We start from the raw sequence: 24,024 nt of genomic DNA on the forward strand, positions 1-24,024 counted from the left end.
ACTTATTACCGTATCAATACACACCGCCGGTTGCCATTGTAAACCCTAATGAATATACATCTTATACTACGTATTTAGGGTCTTTGAAAGAGCAACTATCCTCAATAGGAATAGTAGTCCTCTTGGCCAGTATAGAAATAGCCCCTTTCACCTTAGGGACCGTCTGCCACGACTCCTTGATGGAGTCAGCCACCGGGAACATTTTCCTGAAGACTGTAGAGGGAGAAAAGGGAATTCATGGTCTCTTCCATTCCCGGGCAATAATCTCTGTAGCACGGTCTAGTACTGGAAACACCTCCCCAGGGGAGGGTACATCAAAATACCCATTTAATTTGCTAGACTTTTTAGGGTTGACAACGATAGGCATATCAAAGTCGTCCAAGGTAGCTAAAACTTTCATTAACAAAACGCAAAGGCGTTCAAGCTTAAATCTGAAGGAAACCACTTCAGCATCAGAATAAGGAATTATACTATCCAAATTTGTACATCAGAGTTCTTTCAATACAAGAACTACAAAAAGGCAAAGGGGGTTCAACTTGGGAATTCAAACAAAGTTTGCACTCTATAGCAGGCATAGACTATGTCCATCTTGGAAATCCAAATCACAATTTTAGAGGAAGGAGCTCCGCCCCTCGTGACGTCACAGCCAGCTCTGCATACGGATCGCGAGTGCCATATCAGCACAAAAACCCCCAAAGTTAACGACTGCACAAACCAGCAGTCTAATCACTGAGACACCAATACACTTAAACGTATCTAATGCCACACACACTTTCTCTCCAAGGACTCTGAAGTCCTGTTACGCTACCCAGTGCCCTGTATCCTGTCTGATGTATCCTGATCTCAGGAAAACTTAGCTCCATGTAAAATGCAGTGTATCAGAAGTGCCAGGGTCTTCTATAAAATTGTAAAATGTCACTTACCTGCACCCTTGACGGTACAACAGGAGGACATATCACCTATGGATAGAAGAAGAAACAGAATAAGCCTACTCTGGCATTCTGTTTGAGGGCAGCAATCTTGTCAGGAAAACGCAGTGAGGCCCACCCCACAAGTTCCTAACTGCTTGAAAGCTATCACAGCCCTACTGAAGAGACTAACGTGGAGTACAGCTAGGCACAGTTTGTCAGGGAAGATCAGAGCAAGCCTGCTCAGGCTTCCAAAATAAAAAAATCTTGATAGAAGAATCTTAATTATACACCTAAAACTTCACCTCCTCCTTGCACTGAAGGAAGAGAGAATGACTGGGGGTTGTGGGAAGGGATGTGATAATTAACAGCTTTGCTGTGGTGCTCTTTGCCTCCTCCTGCTGGCCAGGAGTGATATTCCCAACAGTAATTGCTGATTCTGTGGACTCACCGTGTCTTAAGAAAGAAAGCTCATTTACCTCCAGTAATAGTAGAAACATTGGAATCCAGTTGAGACCCAAACAATTTATTTCCTTGGAAGGAGAGAGATAATCTAGTTTTAGACACCATGTCAGCATTTCAGATTTAAGCCATAGGGCTCTTCTGGTAAGTATAGCTAGAGACACACTTTTGATGTTAATTTTCATAATATCAAATACTGCATTGCAAATAAAACTGTTTGCGTTTTGAAGTAAATTCAATAGGTTAGAATATTCTGGGTCAGTGTATAACTACTGTGCAAGACTGGTTAACCAGTAAGTGGAAGCAGCGGCAACAACAGCAATAGATATAGCCAGTTTAAGTATATAGCCAGTATGTAAAAATGCCCTTCTTAGATAAGATTCAAATTTTCTGTCTAAAGGGTCTTTAAAAGAAATACTGTCTTCTAGACCAGTTTTTCTAAACTCCAGTCCTCAGGACCCTTAACAGGCCAGATGTTCATTATATTTTAATTAGAGCACATGTGAAATAATCAGCTGATCAGCAACCATGGTTACTAAACTGCTCTCACCCTTCAGATGATTATTTCACCTGTATAGTTAAGATATAAATAAAATTAGGCCTGTTAAGGGTCCTGAGGACTGGAGTTGAGAAACACTGTTCTAGACGAATAGTAGTGTGTTTAGCCAAAGTGGAAATGGCCCCATCAACTTTGGGAACCGTTTCCCATAACTCTAAATTTTTAAAACTTGTAGAAGGATTAAACCTTGTAGAAGGATTAAGAGAGACACCTGGTTTAGACCATTCCTTAGCAATTATGTCAGAGACAGCATTAGGTATAGGGAAAATCTCAGGGAGATTAACAGCAGTTTTATATTCTGAATTTAAACAATTACAGGGTTCATCATCAAAAGAGAACGAATATGTTCAATTTTAAATAAAAAGGAGACATTAGCAGATGGTAATGCAGCCAGGGCCTTTGTTATTGGTGTAGTGAATATTTTAAGTGCTGTAGGTACTCCATCTGCATCTATCTGTAAGGAGGAGACAGTAGGTGCCTTAGTACATAGAGAAACATCATTAGATTGATCGGATTGCAATACAAAATCCAAACATGAGTCACATAAATGTGCTGAAGAAGCTACTTCAGTTGTTTTACAATAAGCACACTTTGCTTTGGTAGAACGGTGTTTAGGAAACTCAGTTCCTACGGAAAATTTAGGGACAGATTGGTGCTGCTCTATTATGGTAAAATAAATGCAATAATTATGATTACAACCCCCTTAATGTAAGCTTTTGGAGGAAAGGAAAAATATGCCCCCTTTATGTAGTATTGCATTGGACGTTAAAGCGCTAAGCAAATGCAGCCTAGGTAAGCAGTAACTGTCAGTATGCTAAATTTACAAACACTATTTATTCAAAAAAATTGTTGTACTAATGTTTGGCGTGTGCGCATCCATTGACTTGCGCTTGTCAGTCCGACGTGCGAGTTCTATGCCTTGCCATCAGTTTTCAAAGACTGGTGTCAGTTGTGACACTTTTTTGTGTATTTTTTTAAGTGCCTGTGCTATGATGCGCAAACCTCTTGACAAGCATGGGAAGTGTCTGTTTCAAAGGCACAGTGAGAAGGAAATGACAGAGGATTCAGGGTAAGTTGGAGGGATTTAAAAGCTCTGGTATGTTGGGGTGTATTAGCTCCTCCTAGTAGTTAGGAGGATAATTCCCACATGTGATGACTCCATGATACCATCTGATGAAGATTTTTTTTTTTTTTATTGTGGAACAGCTTTAAGGACCATAATAGTTCCAAGTGAGTTCTTAAGGTTTTTCATTTAATTAAATTATGACACATTCCACGTTTACATTGTTCAGTAAAAGTTTATTAGCTGTTCTCCTCTTTCTGAGAAATGGAATGAATAATGTTGCTTGTTCTTTACAAAATAATGCTCATTTGGTTTAAGGTTTAATGAGGCTGTCAGAAGCATATACATGTTTTTTTAATAAACAATTCTAGAAACAAGCAATGGACAAATAAACAATGTTGTAGTTATGTAAGTAGTGTGAATTATTTTTAAAATCGTAATAAGTCAAAGACTGGTGTTAAATTAGTTTTTTTCTGTGGAAATGAAACATGCTGCTTTACATGAAAATGCACATAAAAACTCAAGACAATAACTGCAATATTACACACTCTAAAAACATGCACATCATGTGAAAACTAAAACACCAGAGACTCTTCAGAAGAGAGGAGAACATGCCTACATTTCATAAGCAGCTAACCTTCCTTAACCCCAGCATCAATTAACAAGGTCACCGATACAGTTTGTTCATATTTTGTGCTTTAGGAAGATATTTATTTTATATTTCTTCCAAAAGAATACCAAATTTAAGAGTAGGTGGTTAAAGAAAAATATATCACTTTATATTTATATATGTGCAATTATTTAAAGAAAATAACTCACATTGCTAGTTTAGCTAAAGAAAGTTTAGTACAGTTTTTTTTATAACAAAATAGGCAGTTACTGTGGGTGAATATTAAAATCTGTATTCTAAGATCACATTTACTGCATTTAGCCTATGAATCCAATTCTCCAAATGCAATGTAAATATTATTTATACTTTCGTATTGCTATATACACCACTGTATCTTAATGAATGTCTATGATTTAATTACCTGAATATTCTTCCTATATCAGAAAGGTGATCAGTATCAAAACATTGCCACTGAAAAATTTGTCATTTGAACATGATTAAGAGTGACAGAATATTACACATAGCAGAATTTTGGGAATCAAAAACAATACTAATAAAAAAAAAAAATTAAGGGTTTACTTCTAACCCTATTTGAATTTTGGAAAAGTGTTTTTTTTTAATGAACAACTAAACTAAGTATTGAATTGTAAAAATACAATACCTAGGACAACCTGTAACATGTTTAAACTTGGAAAATATATATTAAAAAAGTCTATGAAGAAAAAAAACATATATTCTCATTTCATAGTGTGTATATATATATATATATATATATATATATATATATATATATATATATATATATATATATATATATATATATATATATATATATAGAGAGAGAGAGAGAGAGATACATAGGCCAAACCATGCTATTAAAAACAAAGTGTGCAAAGATACTCACAATATTGTAAGTTAAGACCACTTATTTCATTTACTATTTGATTATTATTAATAAAGCTTTTTTTCTGTAAATGTGTTCATCTTCCCTTAAACATTAAGGATTGTTTTGTACCACTTATTTCCCTTAAACCCCCTTGATAATTTGTCTGGTCATTCCACCTTTAATATATATATATATATATTTATTTATTTATATAAATATAGATGTACTATAAAAAAAAAAAAAAAAAAAAAAGTTGTAAATTAAAATGATCTACCAAAAAAGTGACAATGTATATAAAAGGTGGAAGGAATGGTAGCAAATAAGTGGTATGAGCAGTCCTAAAAATTAGAACATGCCCCTCTATGGGAGAGGTTACACAACGTGTCAAGTGTAATGGGCAATGGCAGGAATTTTGCAATGGATTCTCTTCATAATTTCATAATTTCTCTTTTGCGGGAACCCAGATGTAATTGCCAGACTGTTCTTCTATGATTTGTTTGACTTGGTTATATATTTCTTCCAATGTGTCTCCCTGCACAATTGCTGGAAAAAAATACAACAAACATTAATCCTTCCAGCTGCAGATTCTAAAGGGTTCAGTTAAATCAAAAACTCAAACACATTTGCATTTTCCTAGTATGAATATAAAAAAAAGGTACAGTTTTTTCAGTGAATAAAGAAATAAGCTGACCATGCATCATTCTACACAGTGACTGTTTAGGCCAGAGCACAAGCTCATTTACAATTTTTCTTTATTAGGTCAAAGGACAGGAGGAGTAGAACAGGCTTTTCAAGGTATATATCTTTGAACTGCTCGTTATTTGCAAATCCTTGCTAGTTAAAGGAGTGCATTAAAGGGAAATTCTAAAGAAAAAATAAAATGAAACATTTATTATCACAATATTGCTCGATGCTAACTGTGTTTAACTTCCCACCAAGGGATTGAACCAAAATGACCAGACATCCTACATTTTCCGTGATAATCTCAGCTTTTTTAACTATGTCCCTAATTTCTCACGGAACAATTCAGGACCACTGAAATGTCTCCCACATTACTTGCCCCATTAACCGATGCCTGCTGTTACAGGTCACAATTTCAAGCCCCAGAATGCTGTGCAGACGGAGAGTGTGCAGCCTTGTTGGCTGGTCATGTGTGCATAGCAGCAACTGATGAAAGCAAGTATATGTCACATACCTATAGAATTATTTTATTATAAATAAGTTTGATAATAGAGCCAGACAATATTAGAAACACAAATTCCTGGGACATTATATTTCTACTTGTCTTTATAATGCAGTAGCATATTTGCGGATGTGCCGAGCACTGGTACTGTACAGAATACAATAGGCAACTGGATTGTAAATGAGGGTCTCTCCATTGTTGAAGTTGTAAGTACAATTTACTTTAAAATCACTATACAGTTGTATAACTATAAGCAACTTTTTAATAATAATTGTGTTATAAATGTTCAGTGTACTTTATTGTGATATCCAAATGATCTACAGAACTTATCACATGTGCTAGAATCAGTGATAACTTTCAATGCTGCGGGACAAACTTGCTCTCTGCCTGCTTGCTTAAAATTTTGGGGGGGGGGGGGGGGGGAATAATTATTGTATCAACAATAGAATAATTTACTGCTATTCTCAATTTTGCTGCATTCTCTTGGTATCCGTTATTGAAAGAGAAATAATGCACTACTGGGAGCTAGCTGACCACATTGGAAAGCCAATGATAAGAGGTATTTATGTGCAGCCACCAATCAGCAGTTAGCTCCCAGATCCTGAGCCTACCTATATATGCTTTTCAACAAAGGATACCTAGAGAATGAAGCAAATTAGATAATAGATGTAAACTGGAAAGTTGTTTAAAATTGTATGCTCTGAATCATGAAAGAAAAGGTTTTGGGTTTCATGTCCATTTAACTTTGGCCTCTCCGGGGAATACAAGGCAAGCAAAATTGTTTAACCCCTTAAGGACCAGCGACGTACCCTGTATGTCGCTTGCTTTTTTTTGGGACTTGATTGTTTTATTTCGTGGTCTTGCCACCAGCGTTGAGACTGCTCTATTCCACAAAGCCTGCTGGAGGGAGGGCATTAATAGCGTCTTCTTGCTAGACTTGTGCTATTATGTCCTGAAAAAACCCTTAACGACAAGTGACATACAGGGTACATTGTGGTCATTAAGGGGTTAAAAAAAAAGCAAAGCATTTGGTATTCAATATCTTATTAAATCTATTGTCCCATCTCTGCACTTTCATCATGTTAATTTGGAGTGATTGACAAGCCCTTCTCAGGAGTGGCTTTACACACAAGTGTAGAATAAATACAAACCTGTGAAATGTTCTGTGAATTCCTGCTCCAATTTCATAGCTCTATCAAATGTTTTGCGGGCTTGATCTTCAGTCAGGCGCTTATTCATTTCCCTTTTTGCAGAGAACAAAAGAAATGTTATTTAATAAGGATTCAGAGACAATCTTGAGGTAAACAATCCATTAAAGAAACGTTAGAAACAAACTTCAGCTTCATATCAGTTAAACATTTAGCTATGCATAGTGAAGTTTTGTTTTGATAAACGTATGTATATTTTTATTCCATTTTCTTTCAGTAATTTTCCTGTCTCCAGGAAAATAGGACACTAGTTAACCAATCACCACCCTAACATTACATAGCCCAACCCTCTTTGCTTGGCTTGAACAAATTCTGCTCAGCTAATTATGAATAATTTACTAAACAGATTTATTCTATGTATATCTCCACTCTGTAACACACACATATATACACACACACACACACACACACACACACACACACACACATATATATATATATATATATATATATATATATAAACACACACAGTACTGTGCTGTTTTAGGCAGGTGTGAAAAAATGCTTTAAAAACATAGATATGCCAATAGTTTATTTTTTTTATAAATTAACAAAATGCAAAGTGAGTGAACAGGGGAAAACTAAATTAAAACAATATTTGGTGTGACCAACCTTTGCCTTCAAAACAAAATTAATTCTTCTAGGTATACTTGCACACAATTTAAGGAACTCGTCAGGTAGGTTGTTCTGAATATTTTAGAGAACAAACCACAGTTCTGTAGATTTAGGATGCCTCATTTTCTTCTGTCTATTCATGCAGACTCCATGATGTTGAGAGCAGGGCTCTGTGGAGGCCATACCATCACTTTCAGGACTTATTGCTCTTCTTTACACTGAAGATAGTTCTTAATGACTTAGGGTGTATGTTTGGGGTCATTGTTATGCTGCAGAACACATTTGGGGCCAAACAGATGCCTGTCTGATGGTATTGCATGATGGATAAGTATCTGCCTATACTTCTAAGCATTGAGGATACCATTAATTCGGTCCAAATTCCAAACTCCATTAGCAAAAATGCACCTTTAAAAATGCAAGGATCCTCCACCATGCTTCAATGTTGCCTGCAGACACTCATTCTAGTATCGCTTTCCAGCAAACAAATTGCCTTCTCCTACAGGAAAATATTTAAAATTTTGACTCGCCAATCCAGAGCACCTGCTGCCATTTTCTGCACCCCAGTTCCTCTCTACTGAAGAGATTACAACGTGCTCAGTCAAAAAAACCTTCCGAAGCCCCTACGACTCCTGACATCCTTTTTGTACCTCCGAACCTCCAAACTCCTGTACTATCCTGGGCTCATGATGGCAAACTGTCTGGTCATCCTGGTTTGAAAAGAACCTTTAGACATCTTTCTCAGAATGTTTGGTGGCCTACTATGAAGTCTGACTCTAAAGAGTATGTCAAGGCTTGTCAGACTTGTGCTGACAATAAAACTCCCCGATCCTTACCTTATGGACTACTTCAACCTTTGACCATACCCAAACAACCTTGGACACACAATCATGGATTTTATTGTGGACCTGCCTCCTGACCATCATACGGTTATATGGGTTGTAGTGGACTGATTTTCAAAACTTGCTCATTTTGTGCCCTTTGTCAAACTACCTACTGCCCAAGAGTTGTCAAGTCTATTTCTTCTTCATGTGGTACGTCTTCATGGTATACCCGCAAATATTGTCTCTGACAGAGGACCTTAATTTGTTTCTACTTTCTGGAGAGCTCTTTGCAAAATGATAGGGACCACTGTTTCCTTGTCTTCTGGCTATCATCCTCAGACTAATGGTCTGACAGAGAGAACAAATCAGGATCTCAAAGCCTATTCTCAGCACACCAATTGGTCTGAACTCTTGTTCCTGGCTGAATTGGCAAGGAACAGTCATTGGCACTCATCTCTACAATGCTCTCCATTTCAAGCTGCTGCAGGTTATCAACCCCGTCTCTTCCCTCTTTCAGCTCAGTCTATGGGTGCTCCTGCTGCTGACCGTTATTTCACAACCTTACTACTCATTGGCAGTGTATACGCTCCCAGTTACGTTCAGCTGTCTCCAGATACAAGAAGCATGCCGACCATCATCAAGCTACTATTTGTGCCTTTACAGTTGGTGAGCAAGTCTGGGTCTCTACTCGACACATTTACTTACGTCAGCCCTGTCACAAATTGGGTCCTCGCTACATTGGGCCCTACAAGGTCCTCAAAAGAATTTCTCCTGTTGCCTACAAAGTGGCCTTACCAAGAGCTCGGCACATTCATCAAGTCTTCCACATCTCTCTGCTCAAGCCCTACATCATGAACAGATTTACCCAACTCAGACCTCCTCCGCTCTTGGTTCATGGTGAACCGGAGTATGAGATTGCCAAGATCTTAGATTCCAGGTACAGACGCAGGCAACTTCAATACCTTGTGCACTGGAAGGGTTACTCTGTGGCAGATCGTTCCTGGGTTCCTGCCCGTAATATGCATGCTCCTTTCTTGGTCTCCAGGTTTTCATGCTGCTCATCCCACCAAGTCTATATAGGGTCCCGGAGGTACCCTTTGAGTGGGGGGGGGTGACTCTGTCACACCGCTCGCCGCTCCGTTGCCGCAGACGCTGGTGGCTATCTTCCTGTTTCCATGGACACATCGGTTCCTTTTGGCGCGCGGCGATAACATCATTGCCGCACACTGGGTCCTTCTGATGCCGGTCCGGATCACAGCGGTCTCCTCCTTGGCGCAAATCTGTATCTATGCAAGTACCTTAGTTACTTACATTCCTTGCCCAAGTATAAGTTGTACTTTATATTTCTGGGTGCTGTATATTGGATTGTCTTACTGTTGATGAACTCTGCTTGCCTCTGACTACGCTCCAAGTTTAACCCCTGAACTGCTGATTCTTTGGATTGCCTTTCTGCTGTTGAACTCTGCTTGTCACTGATTACTCTCTGCCTTAACCCCTTGGTACTGTGAAGGATTGGATTGTCTGCCTGGTATTGACCTCTGCCTCCCACTGACCACTCTCTGCTTTACCCCTTGGTACTGTAAAGGATTGGACTATCTGCTTGGTATTTGTAGGGGTCTTTTTAGGGGTCTTGGTCTCCGGCCGGAGAAAGCCCCTGACAGAGTTGCTGATAACTTCTTTCACAGAGCTCTGGAGAATTGCAAGAAAACTGACACAGACACAAAATTGTTTCTTGACAATTCTGATTTATTTGTAGCAACAACATAGTTTTATAGGGTTACAAAACGTTTACAAAAAGGCAAAAGCAGAAGTGACTATGATTTTGCCATATATATTATTAATATGCTTCTCATCAGTAAACAATATTCTCTTTCATCAGCAGCTGACATAAGATTGGTAATATGTGGATGTCAGCAGAAAAGAACATTTAGCAATACATGCAAAACAAGACAAAGGTTATGATACTGGAAAATTACAGATTTACAGTAATAGGGAAAAAAGCAAATTTTGGCCTATAACAGTGTACAATAATATAGCATAGAGTGAGGCACAGTACAAGGCCTAAATAATATAACTCTACAGTATTGACCTCTGCCTTCCACTGACCTCTCTCTGCTTAACCCCTTGGTACTGTAAATGATTGGACTGTCTGCCTGGTTTTGATCTCTGCCTTCCTCTGACCACTCTCTGCTTAAGAGACTTCTCTGCCTAAGACAGAGTTTAGAAACTTCCTGCATGGCCAGTGGACTGTGGATATTCCCCTTGATAATTTATGTAGGACACTGCCAATATGTTTTTTCCACCTGGAAACAGATAAACTTTTCCTCCTTCAATAGGATTATGGCTGAGAGCTTGAAGATCACTCAAAGTTCCAGAATGTTGATTGGTAACCTTGCCTCTAGAGGAAACCCAACTCTTTGCATTCTTAGAGAAACCCAGACCGCCCCTCAGCTAGAGAGACTGGCGTCCGTCAGCACAATAGGCCAAGACTGACAAAGGAAGGATGTCCAAGGGGCCAAAGACGGACTTTGTGTCCTCAAGAAAAAAATTGCCTGACGGAAAATCCAAAGCAATCCCTATGCCAAATATAAATAATCCTTGACCACTGAGGAAGCAAGCCAATAGGGGGGTCTTAAGAAAAAATGTGGCAAATAAACTGCGTCGGAAGCAGCTACCATAAGTCCCACCGCCACCATGCACTAAGCTACCAACCGAAGATAGTGCAAGGTAGGAAGAAACACACCCTCTGAATCCTACATTGCAAAGTTTCATCAGGAAACTAGAGGCATAAGGAATGAGTCTAATAAGACTCCTGTAAATGCTACCCTTATAGATTATAATGACCCTTTGGGGTACATCAATACTCCAACTATAGTCTTGAAAGAAGACGAAAACTGGAGAGTATGAGCAATACCTATTAACAGACAATAAGCTTGCATACATAGTAACATAGTAGATGAGGTTGAAAAAAGTCCATTGTGTTCAACCTATACAAATCTTAATACACTTACAAAAAAAGCTTGTTTAGCTTAAATTAATCCTATTAAAAAAGTGACCCATTTAATACAAGCAATCATATCAATGAATTCTGTTTCTAGCCAGAAATGTATCTAAACCATTTTTTAAATGTATCTAAGGTATTGGCATTTACTACCTCCCCAGGTAATGAGTTCCACAGTTTGATTGCTCTTATAGTGAAAAAATGTTTACGTTGCAGGAGATTAAATCTTCTTTCCGCCAGCCTTAAATTGTGACCTCTTGTCACAAACAATTTTCTTGGAGTAAACAGAGGTCCTGCCATCTCTGTATATGGGCCTTGAATATATTTATATAAAGTAATCATGTCACCTCTCAAGCGCCTTTTTTCTAGAGAAAACAGATCCAGTTTGGCTAACCTCTCCTCATAGCTTAAATTCTCCTTTCCCCTTATTGGCTTTGTGGCCATTCTCTGCAATGTCTTTTTTTTGACATCGGTCCCCAGAATTGCACTCCATACTGAAGGTGAGGTCTTACCAGGGATATAGTGACATAAATATGCTTTCCTCCAGTGCATCAATGCCTCTTAATACATACTAGTATCTTATTAGCCTTAGAAGCCTCTGCCCTGCACTGTGCGCCCATCTTTAGCTTGTTATCTATTACTGCTCCCAAATCCCTTTCCTCCTCTATTTGGCCAAGTCTAATACCATTTAAATAATAGATTGCTTGCTTATTTTTACTTACACAAATGTAGAACCTTCCATTTTCCAATATTAAATCTCATTTTCCATTTACCTGCCCATACTTCTAATTTTTGCAGATCCCTTTGTAACGAAAGTTCATCCTGCTCTGACCTAGTGACCTTAATTTACTTAGTATTGTCTGTAAAAATAGAGATGTCGCTATTTAACCCTTGCTCCAAGTCATTAATTAAAATATTAAAAAGAACAGGGCCAAGTACTGATCCCTGGGGGAATCAACTGATTGTCCAATCTGAGTATGATCCATTCACTACTACTCGTTGTTCCCTATCCATGAGCTAACATTTTCAGCTATTCCCAGTCCCTTAATTGTGTGCATATATCTCTCATGTGGCACTGTATCAAATGCCTTTGCAAAAACAAAATTTATGCTTACCTAATAAATTTCATTATTTCCGGATATGGTGAGTCTACAACGTCATCAATTACTAGTGGGAATATCACTCCTGGCCAGCAGGAAGAGGCAAAGAGCACCAAAGCAAAGCTGTTAAGTGTCACTCCCCTACCCACAATCCCCAATCGACAGAAAGGAAAATGGAAATATGGAATAACACAAACGTGTAGATGTGCCTGAGGTTTAGTAAAAAAATAACTGTCTTAAAGGAAAAAGGGTGGGATCGTGGATTCACCATATTCGGAAACAAATTTATCAGGTAAGCATAAATTTTCTTTTCTTTCCTAAGATATGGTGAGTCCACGACATCATCAATTACTAGTGGGAACCAATACCCAAGCTAGAGGACATATATAAAAAGAGAACGTGGACTCTCTTGGAGGTGCGCAAAAGGTGGAATGAGGCTTGACCAGAGGATGATCGCAAAGGTGAGGAGGTTCTTGAGCCAATAATACACTTGGATAGGCAAGGCAGCACTCTTAATGGAAACATACATATTTATATTATACATAGTAATCTAATTAAAATGATACTGTATAAAAATAAAGATAGTAAATGAAAATAAGATATAACATATGAACTCAATAAAAACGATCAATGATCGTTTTTATTGAGTTCATATGTTATATCTTATTTTCATTTACTATCTTTATTTTTATACAGTATCATTTTAATTAGATTACTATGTATAATATATGTATGTTATTATTGCATACTAACAACTACTGGGTAGATTTACTCTCTAATTTTGTATATTGTAAAGTCTGATCATATGTATATCCTTTGTTGTCATTGCCGGTACCTATCACAGCTGGCACTACCTGTACACACCTTACTTCTGGGCTGGTCTAACTGGTTTAGCCCTTGATCCTTTTTGAGAGCCTATGATTGGTTGTTTGAGGGGTGTATACGTAGATCGGCTTGTGATCGGACAATCTATTTGTTAAATAGAGCGGGTTATCATTTTGCATTATTAGCCTGATGAAACGACCGGAAGGTCGAGAAACGCGTTGCTTCTAATTGCATACTATGCACATGTTTTTAAACTTTGGTTTTTAAATAAATTCCTTTACTGTGATATCCCCGCTCTCCGCTTGCCGTTTTTGGTTGGTCCACCTGCCTGTCTCTCAAACTGTGTAATCGGAGATTGGACGCACCACGGACGGCTCTTCTGTGACGTATTGCAGTTAGCGGTTGCTGATTGGGTCCTGGACTCCGGGATTTCTCCTGCTGGCTTGTCTGTCGGGCGACTAAGGTCCCGTCCTGCGCTGTGAGGCATACTGTTATGCCGCTACTCTTGTGAGTACCCCTGCTTTGGGCTGTTTGTGTTCTTTATCCTCTCTGTGACGAGTGATACTGTCCCATAAGGCGCCTCTTTTTCTTCTGTCCTTACAGATTTTTGCCTTGAGAGGACATATATGACTAGGGAGGGATAACAAGACAGGCAGACCTAAACAGAAGGCACCACCGCTTGAAGAACCTTTCTCCCAAAAGAAGCCTTGCAAATCTGTTTCACAGAAGCTTCATTTTTGAAAGCCCAAGAAGAGGAGACAGCCCTCATGGATTGAGCCGTAATTCTCTCAGGAGGGTGCTGACCAGCAGTCTCATAAGCGAAACAAATTATACTTCTCAACCAGAGAGAAAGTAGTAGCAGTCACCCTTACGCTTTCCAGAGAAACAAACAAGGCAGAAGACTGGCGAAAGTCCTTAGTCGTCTCAAGGTAAAATTATAGAGCACACACAACATCCAGGTTGTGCAACAGACGTTCCTTAAGAGAAGAAGGATTAGGACATAGGGAAGGAACAACAATTTCCTGATTAATATTTCTATCTGAAACCACTTTGGGAAGAAAACCCAACTTAGTACGAGGAACCGCCTTATCAGCATAAAAGATAAGTTAAGGTGAATCACACTGCAAGGCCGAGAGTTCCGAAACTATCTGAGGAGAAGAGATATCAAAAAGAAACAAAACCTTCCAAGATAATAACTTAATATCTATGGAATGCATTGGCTCAAACGAAGCCTGTTGCAAAACTGTAAGAACAAGTTTAAGACTAAGGAAGAGCAACTGACTTAAATACAGGCCTGATTCTGACCAGGGCCTGACAGAAAGATTGAACATCTGGTACATCAGCCAGACGTTTATGTAACAGAATAGATAATGCAGAAATCTGACCTTTCAGAGTACTGACAGACAATCCCTTCACCAGACCTTCCTGGAGAAAAGACAAAATCATAGGAATCCTGACCCTACTACTAAGAGTAGCCCTTGGATTCACACCAATCAAGGTATTTACACCATACCTTATGGTATTTCTAGTAACAGGCTTACGAACCTGAATCATAGTCTCAACGACCGACTCAGAAAAACCACACTTAGACAGAACTAAGCGTTCAATCTCCAAGCAGTCAGCTTCAGAGAAACGAGATTTGGGTGAATGAATGGACCTTGAGTTAGAAGGTCCCCCCTCAGAGGCAACCTCCAAGGTGGAAGAGATGACATCTTCACCAGATCCTGCAAGGCCACGTAGGGGCTATTAGAATTACTAATGTTCTCTCCTGTTTGATATGAGCAATGACTCGTGAAAGGAGAGCAAACAGGTATGCTAGACTTAAATCCCAAGGAACCGCCACAGCATCTTTCAGGGCGGCCTGCGGATCTCTTGACCTAGAACCATACCTTGGAAGCTTGGCGTTCTGCAGAGATGCCATCAGATCCAACTCCGGCACCCCCCATTTGAGGGTTAACTTTGAGAACACCTCTGGATGGAGAGCCCACTCCCCGGGAAGAAATGTCTGCTCATGAAATCCGCTTCCCAGTTGTCCACTCCTGGAATGTGGATGGCAGATAGACAGTAATTGTGAGCTTCTGCCCACTGAACAATCCGAGCCACCTCCTTCATGGCTAAGGAACTCTGAGTTCCTCCCTGGTGGTTGATGTAAGCCACTGAGGTTATTGTCCAACTGGAACCTGATAAACCGGGCTAAAAACAACTGAGGCCAAGCCATCAGAGCATTGAAAATCGCTCTCAACTCCAAGATGTTTATGGGGAGAGCAGACTCCTCCCGAGTCCATAGTCATTGCACCTTTAACAAGTCCCAGACTCCTCCCCAGCCAAGCAGGCTGGCGTCCGTGGCCACAATCACCCAGGAAGGTCTCCGGAAACATGTGCCCTGAGACAGATGCGCCTGATAAAGTCACCATGGAAGAGTCTCTTGTCGATTGATCTAGATCTATCCTCAGAGAGATCCGAATGGTCCTGGTTCCATTGCCTGAGCATGCATAACTGCAGAGCTCTCAAATGGAATCAAGCAAAGGGAATGATGTCCATGGAAGCGACCATCAGACCAATTACCTCCATACATTGAGCCACTGATGGCCGAACAGTAGACTGCAGAGAGAAAAGAAAAAACAGGCGCACAAGGCACGATTCAAGTGAAAGATTTATTGAAAATATAACACGCAAGTGAAAATACACTTACTAGATAAAACAAATAACGGGCATTCAGATGTGTCTTTATAGGATTTACAGCTCATCTCACCACACCGGCAAAGACGGTCCGCCTCCTTACAGCTGATTACAAGTTGCTACAGGCAAAAGTAATCCGGATCCTTTTACCCTGCTGCCTGACAAGCTCGTGTACCGAAAAGTTTTGCTGTTGTCCCGCAGACATCAAATGGTATGACCTCTGGCCTACCTGAGTTGGGCTTTTTCAAAGGCTGAAATAACGGATGTCACTGAGAGTGCAAGAATCTTTGATTTTCTGACGGAGGACAGAAATATTTTCATAGCTAGGGAATCTATTATGGTCCCTAAGAAAACTACCTTGTAGCTGGAACAAGGGAACTCTTTTCCAGAATCCCTTTTCATCCATGGGAACGTAGAATAGACAACAAAATCTCTTTATGAGATTTTGCTTGTTGAAAAGATGGCACCTGAACCAATATGTTGTCCAGGTACGGAGCTACAGCAATTCCCCCGGACCTGATCACTGCCAAGAGAGCCCCCAGAACCTTTGAGAAAATTCGGGGAGCTGTGGCATGGCTAAACAGGAGAGCCACAAACGGAAAGTGTTTGTCTAGAAATGCGAATCTCAGGAACTTGTGATGATCTTTGTGAATGGGAACATGAAGATACGCATCCTTCAGATCTATGGTCATCATGAATTGACCCTCTTGGACTAAAGGAAAATGGAAGTAATAGTTTCTATCTTGAAGGACAGTACTCTGAGAAACTTGTTGAGACACTTCAGGTCTAGAATAGGTTCCCTCTTTTTTTGGGAACCACTAACAGATTGGAATAGAAACCTAGGCCCTGTTCCTGGACAGGAACTGGAACTATCACTCCCAGGGAGGAAAGATCCTGAACACATTTCAAGATTGCCTCTCTTTTTATCTGGTCTGCAGATAATCTTGAGAGTTGGAACCTACCCCATGGGAGGAAAGGTCTTCAATTCTATTCTGTAACCCTGAGATACTATGTCCACAGCCCAAGGATCCATGCTTGATAAAACAGAGAAAGTCTGCCCCACACTTGATCCGATCCCAGATCAGGGGCGAAACCCTTCATGCTGATTTAGACTCAGCTGCTTGTTTCTTAGATTGCTTCCCCTTGTTTCAAGACTGATTGGGTTTCCAAGAAGACTTGGACTGTCCCTGCTTGGAAGAGGGAGAGGAAGACATTTCTTTGAAGTTACGAAAGGAACGGAAATTACTCTGACATCCTTTAGGTCTATTCTTGTTATCTTGCGGTAGAAAAGCCCCCTTTCCACCAATGATATCAGAAATTATTTCTGCCAGACCAGGACCAAACAAGGTCTTACCCTTGTAGGGAATGGCCAGAAGTTTGGACTTAGAGGTAACATCAGCTAAGATATCAGCCAGAATGCCCTCCGGGGTAGCACAGTGAAGCCAGATATCTTAGCTCCCAGTTTAACAACCTGCAAGGTGGCATCAGAAATAAAGGAATTGGCTAATTTAAGAGCCTTAATCCTGTCTTGGATCTCCTCCAAGGGAGTCTATACCTGAAGAGAATCAGACAAGTGGTTGAACCAATAGGATGCCACACTTGACACAGTGGAAATACACACTGCAGGTTGCCATTGGAGACCTTGGTGAACATACATCCTTTTCAAATAAGGCTCCAGCTTTTCATTCATTCATTGGATCCTTAAAGGAGCAGCTATCCGCAATAGGAATAGTAGTTCTCTAAGCCAAAGTAGAAATGGCCCTTTCTACTTTAGGCACTGTGTGCCATGACTCAGCGACAAGAAACATCTTTTTAAAGACAGGAGATGGGGGAAAAGGTATCCCTGGCTACTCCCATTCCTGTGTAATAATCTCCGTAGCAGAGCCTGGAACAGGAAGCACCTCCACAGAGGACGGAACATCAAAGTATCTATTAAGTTTACTAGATTTTTTATGGTTGACAACGACAGGAGTATGGGAGTCGTCCAGGGTAGCCAAAACCTCCTTTAACAGTACACAAAGGTGTTCAACCTTAAATCTGAAGGATACAATTTCAGCATCAGATGAAGGAATTATACTGTCTGAATCTGAGATTTCACCCTCAGAGGCTACCGAAATATCTTCCTCATCAGACTTATGAGAGAGGGCAACTTGGTTAGCCAAAGCCGGAGTAGAAACATTATTATTATCTGAATCTTTAAGTTTGCATGTGATGCCATAGAGGCTTGGGAAGTTTGAGGAGAAAGCTGTGGCATTGCCTGAACAGCATCATCCTGAGAGACTGTTGGCTCAGAAACAAAGAGTTTATCTTTATGTTTTAAAGTCCACTCTATACATGAGGAACAAAATTGCAATGGTGGCACAACTTGATTCTCCAAACAAAGGAGACACCTGTCCATAATAAAGGAATCCTGCTCCATGAATTAGATGAAATATTTTATTGAGGTACTGCCGCTTTAAATAACTACAAAGTCGCTTTAGACTTAAGATAAAACCTCAAACTGTGTCTCACTGCTTACTGTGTATGACTCCCAATAGACTGTTATTAATACTTTAGGTAACAAAAAAATATAAGGACACCTCTACACTTCAGACTGTTGACTGAGGTGCCTACTTGCCCCTTTGAAAGCAAACAAGAGTTGAGCAAACCATACTCCACCTAATGTAGCCGCAGACGGCCGCTCCGATTAGTCTCTAGGAGCGGAGTTAGAAGTCACATGACCGGCAATTGAAGCTGCGCCAGAAATAAAAACGTGCGCTTCCAGCCGGAAGAGCCATATTGGAAAAGCCACTGCCTGATCGAGAATACGTCAGAGCCGGCAAGAGACCGCAGACATTTGCAAAATAGCGTAGTGCAAAACTAACCTGCGCACATCTCCTATCTGCTTGCAATTATGTGAATACAGTAAGAAAAAAAACACCACAGCCACAAATTGATAAATAAAACTCATGAGTTTATTGCCCACAAAGAAGATTAACCCCAGTATCCATGTCACATAGCAAAAGTGCCTGCTCACTGCCAGAATTAATCCTATACCCAGGATTCTAGTCCCATAATTGATGCAGAGATATTGGGCAGCAATTTCTAAGCTTAACCCCTTCAGTGCCAGCCTCCTAGCCCCAGAAGACATAGGCACTACCTGCTAGCTGTCAGCAGGACAGCATACACAGTGTGAAAGGACGCCACTCCTTACAGAGACCTGTGGAACAAGAGAAAGAACAGAGTAAACCTACTCTGGCTTTCTAAACTAGGACAGCAACATATTAGGAAAACGCAGTGAGGCCCACCTCACAAGTTCCTAACTGCTTTAAAGTCACCACTACTCTACTGAAGGGATTAACCTGGACTACGACTAGACCCAAAAGATCTTGCTTGTAGCGAAATAAATCCATTTTCTTCACCTCCTCCATTTACAGAGGCAAAGAAAATGACTGGGGATTGTGGGTAGGGGAGTGACACTTAACAGCTTTGCTGTGGTGCTCTTTGCCTTCACCTGCTGGCCAGGAGTGATATTCCCACTAGAAATTGATGACGTTGTGGATTCACCGTATTTTAGGAAAGAAATCTAAGTATATCACATCAACTGATTCCCCTTTATCTATATTTTTACTTCATCGTAGGATCTAATTTGATTAGTTTGACATGATCTATTTCTCATAAAACCATGCTGATTTGAACTCATAATCTTGTTTACACGAATATGCTCATCAATATAATCCTTTATAATCCCTTCAAATATCTTCCCCACTATTGATGTCAGACTAACTGGTCTATAGCTTCCTGGATCAGCCCTGCTTCCCTTTTTAAAGAGTGGCACCACATCAGCTTTACGCCAGTCCTGGGGTACTATGCCTGAGGATAATGGGTCTTGAAAAATTAAGAGTAGAGGTTTAACTATAGGAGTGCTTAGTTCCTGTAAAACCCTTGAGTGTATTCTATCTGGGCCTGGAGTTTTATTTACCTTAATATTATCCATTTTTTTCCTGATATCCTCTAGAGATAATACAGTTAATGGTATGGGCTTGTATGTTGTTTGTTTCAAAATATCTCCTATTGGTTCATCTTTTGTGTATACTGCAGAAAAGAACTGGTTTAGTACCTCAGCCTTCTCTCTGTCACTGTGAATCATGTTACCCTTTGTACATTTTAATGTACCTATATTGTCCTTAGATTTTTTGCAATTTATGTACTTAATCTGTACTATTTTCTTTGAATAATTTAAATGCCTGACGTTGTTTCCTAATTTCTCTTAGCACATTTTCTATTTAGCCACATTGGCTTGGATTTATTTAGTTTAGTTTTATAACTATGTGGTATGTATTGATATAGGTAGATTTATTTAAAGTTTTAAATGTTATACTTTTATCCTCTGTATTTTTATTAGAGAATACTTTGTTCCAATTTATGTTATTTAACGATTACCTTAAATCACTGAATTTTGCTTTCTTAAAATTAAAAGTCTTAGTTGAGCTTTACCTACATTTTCTATAAAAAAAACTTATGGTAGAGATTTGTCCCACCTAAGCAAAATTTTTTAATTTAGCCTTCCAGACTGGACAATTCCCCAAAGAGTATTTAGAAGCAGAGATTGTAACCATCCCAAAGCCGGGTAAAGACCCGAGTCTCTGTGATAGCTATAGACCATTATCTTTGAATATATTTTTACGTCCACATTGATCAAAGATATTAGCTGATAGGGTGAGCAGGGTTCTCCCCTCCTTGTTGCACCTGGACCAGGTGGGCTTCATTCGAGGCAGACAAGGCTCTGATAATACACGTAGATTATTAGATATCTTTACTGAGTCATCATCCTTGGGGCTCCCACTAATCGTCCTGTCTCTAGATGCAGAAAAAGCGTTCGACAGGGTGAGGTGGGAGTACATGGAGGGAGTATTGAGATCTTTTGGGTTCCCAAAACCGCTTATTATGGCCATTATGGCTTTATACTCTAATCCCTCAGCCAGGGTCAGAGGTAAGGGATTTTGCGCAAAACCTTTTGATATCATGAATGGGACCAGACAGGGCTGTCCGTTGTCCTCCCCTTCTCTTAGTACTTGTCATTGAGCCACTGGCGGCTATGATCAGGGGGATGGATGAAGTGCAGGGTCTGTTGATACACGACACTCTGCAGAAGCTTGCCCTGTTTGCGGACGACCTTATGCTATTTGTTACAGACCCCGAACCCTCCGTATGTGCAGTTTTTGCCATTCTTAGGCGTTTTGGGAATCTGTCATATTATAAACTGAAATATACAAAAACGGAGGCTTTAGCCTTGAATTTGTCCCCGGCGTTGCTCTCTGACTTAAGAGAGTCTTACCCATTTGTAATAAGAAATTATATATTTTTATATATTTTTATGCCATTTTTCTCAAGGCTTCTCTATGTTTATTATGTACTGCCATCTAGTGACCCTTTTTGGTAATGCTCCTGTTTTCTACAGTATCTTACCTCTGACCTATTATGCATTCCCTTTTTGTGTATTGCTCCACCCTTGTAGGGTGATGATGTTTTCCTGTGTCATGGCTGCAGCTAACAGGCCTCATGTAACAAGCACTCATGTTAATACATTGCAAGCTACGATCAGTATCAACTTTTGACCGATTAAATACTGTAACCATTCATTCATCTGCTGTATTTTATTATCTGCTGTAACCCGATATTCAGAATAAAGCAACTTTGTGGATGGACAAGGTATTGGTGAGTTCAGCTATCTGACAAGGATTGTCTGCAGTGATTCTATCTTCTTATACAGGCCAGGCATAGCAAGGGATAGATCATTATTACAACTATCTGAGTCAGAAAACCATTTAAATGGTCTACTAGCCAATTGAAACATTTGGGAGTGATTCTCTCACCCGACCCTAAATTAGCTATCCAAGCCAATTACAACCCACTTTTGAAAGAATTCGGAACACTCACTACTAAGTGGTCAAGATTTGAAGTCTTACGGATGGGGAGAAAACAGTCTGTAAAGATGATGTTGCTGCCCAAGCTTACCTATCTATTTAGGTGCCTCCCGTTGGCGATCCCAGGCTAAATTTTAAATCATGTTCAATCTGTGATTAATAAGTTTATTTGGAATGGCAAGCCTCCACGGGACCTCGTGGGGTATAGAAAAAATTCAAGATTTATATATAGCAGGGAAATTGAGAGATCCGAGGCTGAAGCCACCAAACGTGGACATTCCCAGGAAATATAATTTTGAATACTAGAGACTAATATCCATAATCTTGGCCTGGGGGTTCCAAAACGACCAACTTAGAGACTTGACACAGTGGGAGAGGAGATGGCTTGCTGGCAAACATTTCGGTAAAGCTTTAACATTGCACTACCAGGTACTGTTGGATTCGGATGGGGTTTGCGAAGACGTATCATGTTCTAGAGTGGGAACGGGAAATGGGGTAAGCTCACACTGAAATAGAATGGCAGAAAGCCATACAAATTCCGAAAACCGCAATTCATCGTGTTACTTTATACCAGCTATTTATTATGTTACTGTTGCGCTGGCATAGGGTCCTGGTCCAATTACATAAAATGTTTCCCCAGAAGTCAGCCGTGTGCTGGAGATGTGGACAGAAGGGGTCCCACTTTCATAATTGGTGGAGTTGTAAAGTGAGGACAGTGTGGGACCAAGTGGCTAGGGCATTGGCTCAACAAGGCCTAGACTGCAGACTGACACATGACACTGCCCTTTTCCATTTAGGATTAGGGAAGCTGACTCAACCAGACAGAATATTGTGTATTGTTATCCTTCTGGCAGCAAAATTGGCCATAGCAAGAAACTGGCTGGGAACCTCCTTGATTTCTTTCCAGATGGTGCGAGAGATAATTGAATATATCCGTAAAATGGGAGAATATTCCTTAAAATCTGAGGGCCGACTGAGACTCCATGGACTGATAAGGGCGACCTGGGAGGAGTGGGAAAGAAGAGGAAAAGTAGGGCAAACACACTGATACCTAGTTTAGAATGTCTGTTACCCTTAGTTTATTGCTGTCCCATAGTCTCCCTGTGCCCTTGGTCTCTCCTCTGAGCCCCTCCGGGTGGTACGTGGTTGCCTCTTGATGTATGCTACTAGTTGCTGTGTACGCTAGGCTTGTGGGGTTGGAGGGGGCCTGGGAAGTAGAAGATATTAATTTAGCTCTCTAGAACTCAGGGGAAAAACTATGGTATGAAGTATTTCTATTGCTTACATACAATTAAACTATAATCTGATGTTTATTTTGTGGATACCTTGAGACGTACTAATTTCTTTTTAGACTTGCTCCATGAAATATAGATCTCACATGTTTTATATACTAACATTTTAACATGAGGAAATAATTTTCTAAGTATAAGAGGTTGCAGCATATGGCTAATCGCTCCTGTTTTAAGGGCTCAGCATTGATTACAGCTTCTAGGACATGTCTATGTATTAGATAAATGAATATTAACAAATGTATCTAGGCATGTTGCCATTATAATGTCTTATATTTTTCTGCATGTTTGGCATTGTTACCTCAATAAAAATTATATATTAAAAAAAAAAGTCTTAGTTGAACCTTTAAGACACTGATTATGGAAAGTGATTTCAAATGTGACCATGTTATGATCACTATTACCCAAATGTTCTTTGACTTCAATGTTTGATATTATATCTGTATCATTTGATAGCACTAAATCCAATATAGCTTTATTCCTAGTTGGCTCCACTATTAATTGTGACAAGAAGTTATCCCTGAGATCTCTCTCGCTTAGCTGTATTAATAGTTTCATTGGCCCAGTTTATGTTGGGGTAGTTAAAATCTCCCATAATTACAGCACTGTTATTATTAGCAGCCTTTCCTATTTGCATTAGTAGTTGAGTATCCTCCATGTCACTAATGTTGGAGGGCTTGTAGCATGTTTCTAGTAATATTTTTTTAGGACCCCCCCCCCACTCCTTATTTTAACCAACATGGTCTCTACATTATCACCTGTATAATTATAAATATCTTACCTTATTTGAAGGTTTAAGGTCAGGTTTAATATACATGCAAATTCCTCCACCCCTTTTATTTCTTCTGTCACTCCTAAATAAAGTATAACCCTCTAAGTTAACTGCCCAGTCATGTGAATCATCCAACA

At 39.8% G+C, this 24,024-nt stretch overlaps 1 protein-coding gene across 1 annotated transcript in view; it reads right to left on the reverse strand.

Annotated features, from left to right (window-relative positions):
- Positions 1–4,432: 4,432 nt before the first annotated feature.
- The window catches only part of DLG1 (discs large MAGUK scaffold protein 1), a gene marked incomplete in the record, with an annotated part of 930,518 nt that continues 910,926 nt past the window's right edge, over positions 4,433–24,024 (reverse strand). Inside the window, 2 exon segments of the mRNA XM_053710194.1 lie at positions 4,433–5,031; positions 6,823–6,914. Of these exon segments, the coding sequence (XP_053566169.1) occupies positions 4,925–5,031; positions 6,823–6,914 (199 nt within the window).

This window comes from Bombina bombina, chromosome 4, assembly GCF_027579735.1.
Source record: "Bombina bombina isolate aBomBom1 chromosome 4, aBomBom1.pri, whole genome shotgun sequence".
Classification (NCBI taxonomy): Eukaryota; Metazoa; Chordata; class Amphibia; order Anura; family Bombinatoridae; genus Bombina; species Bombina bombina.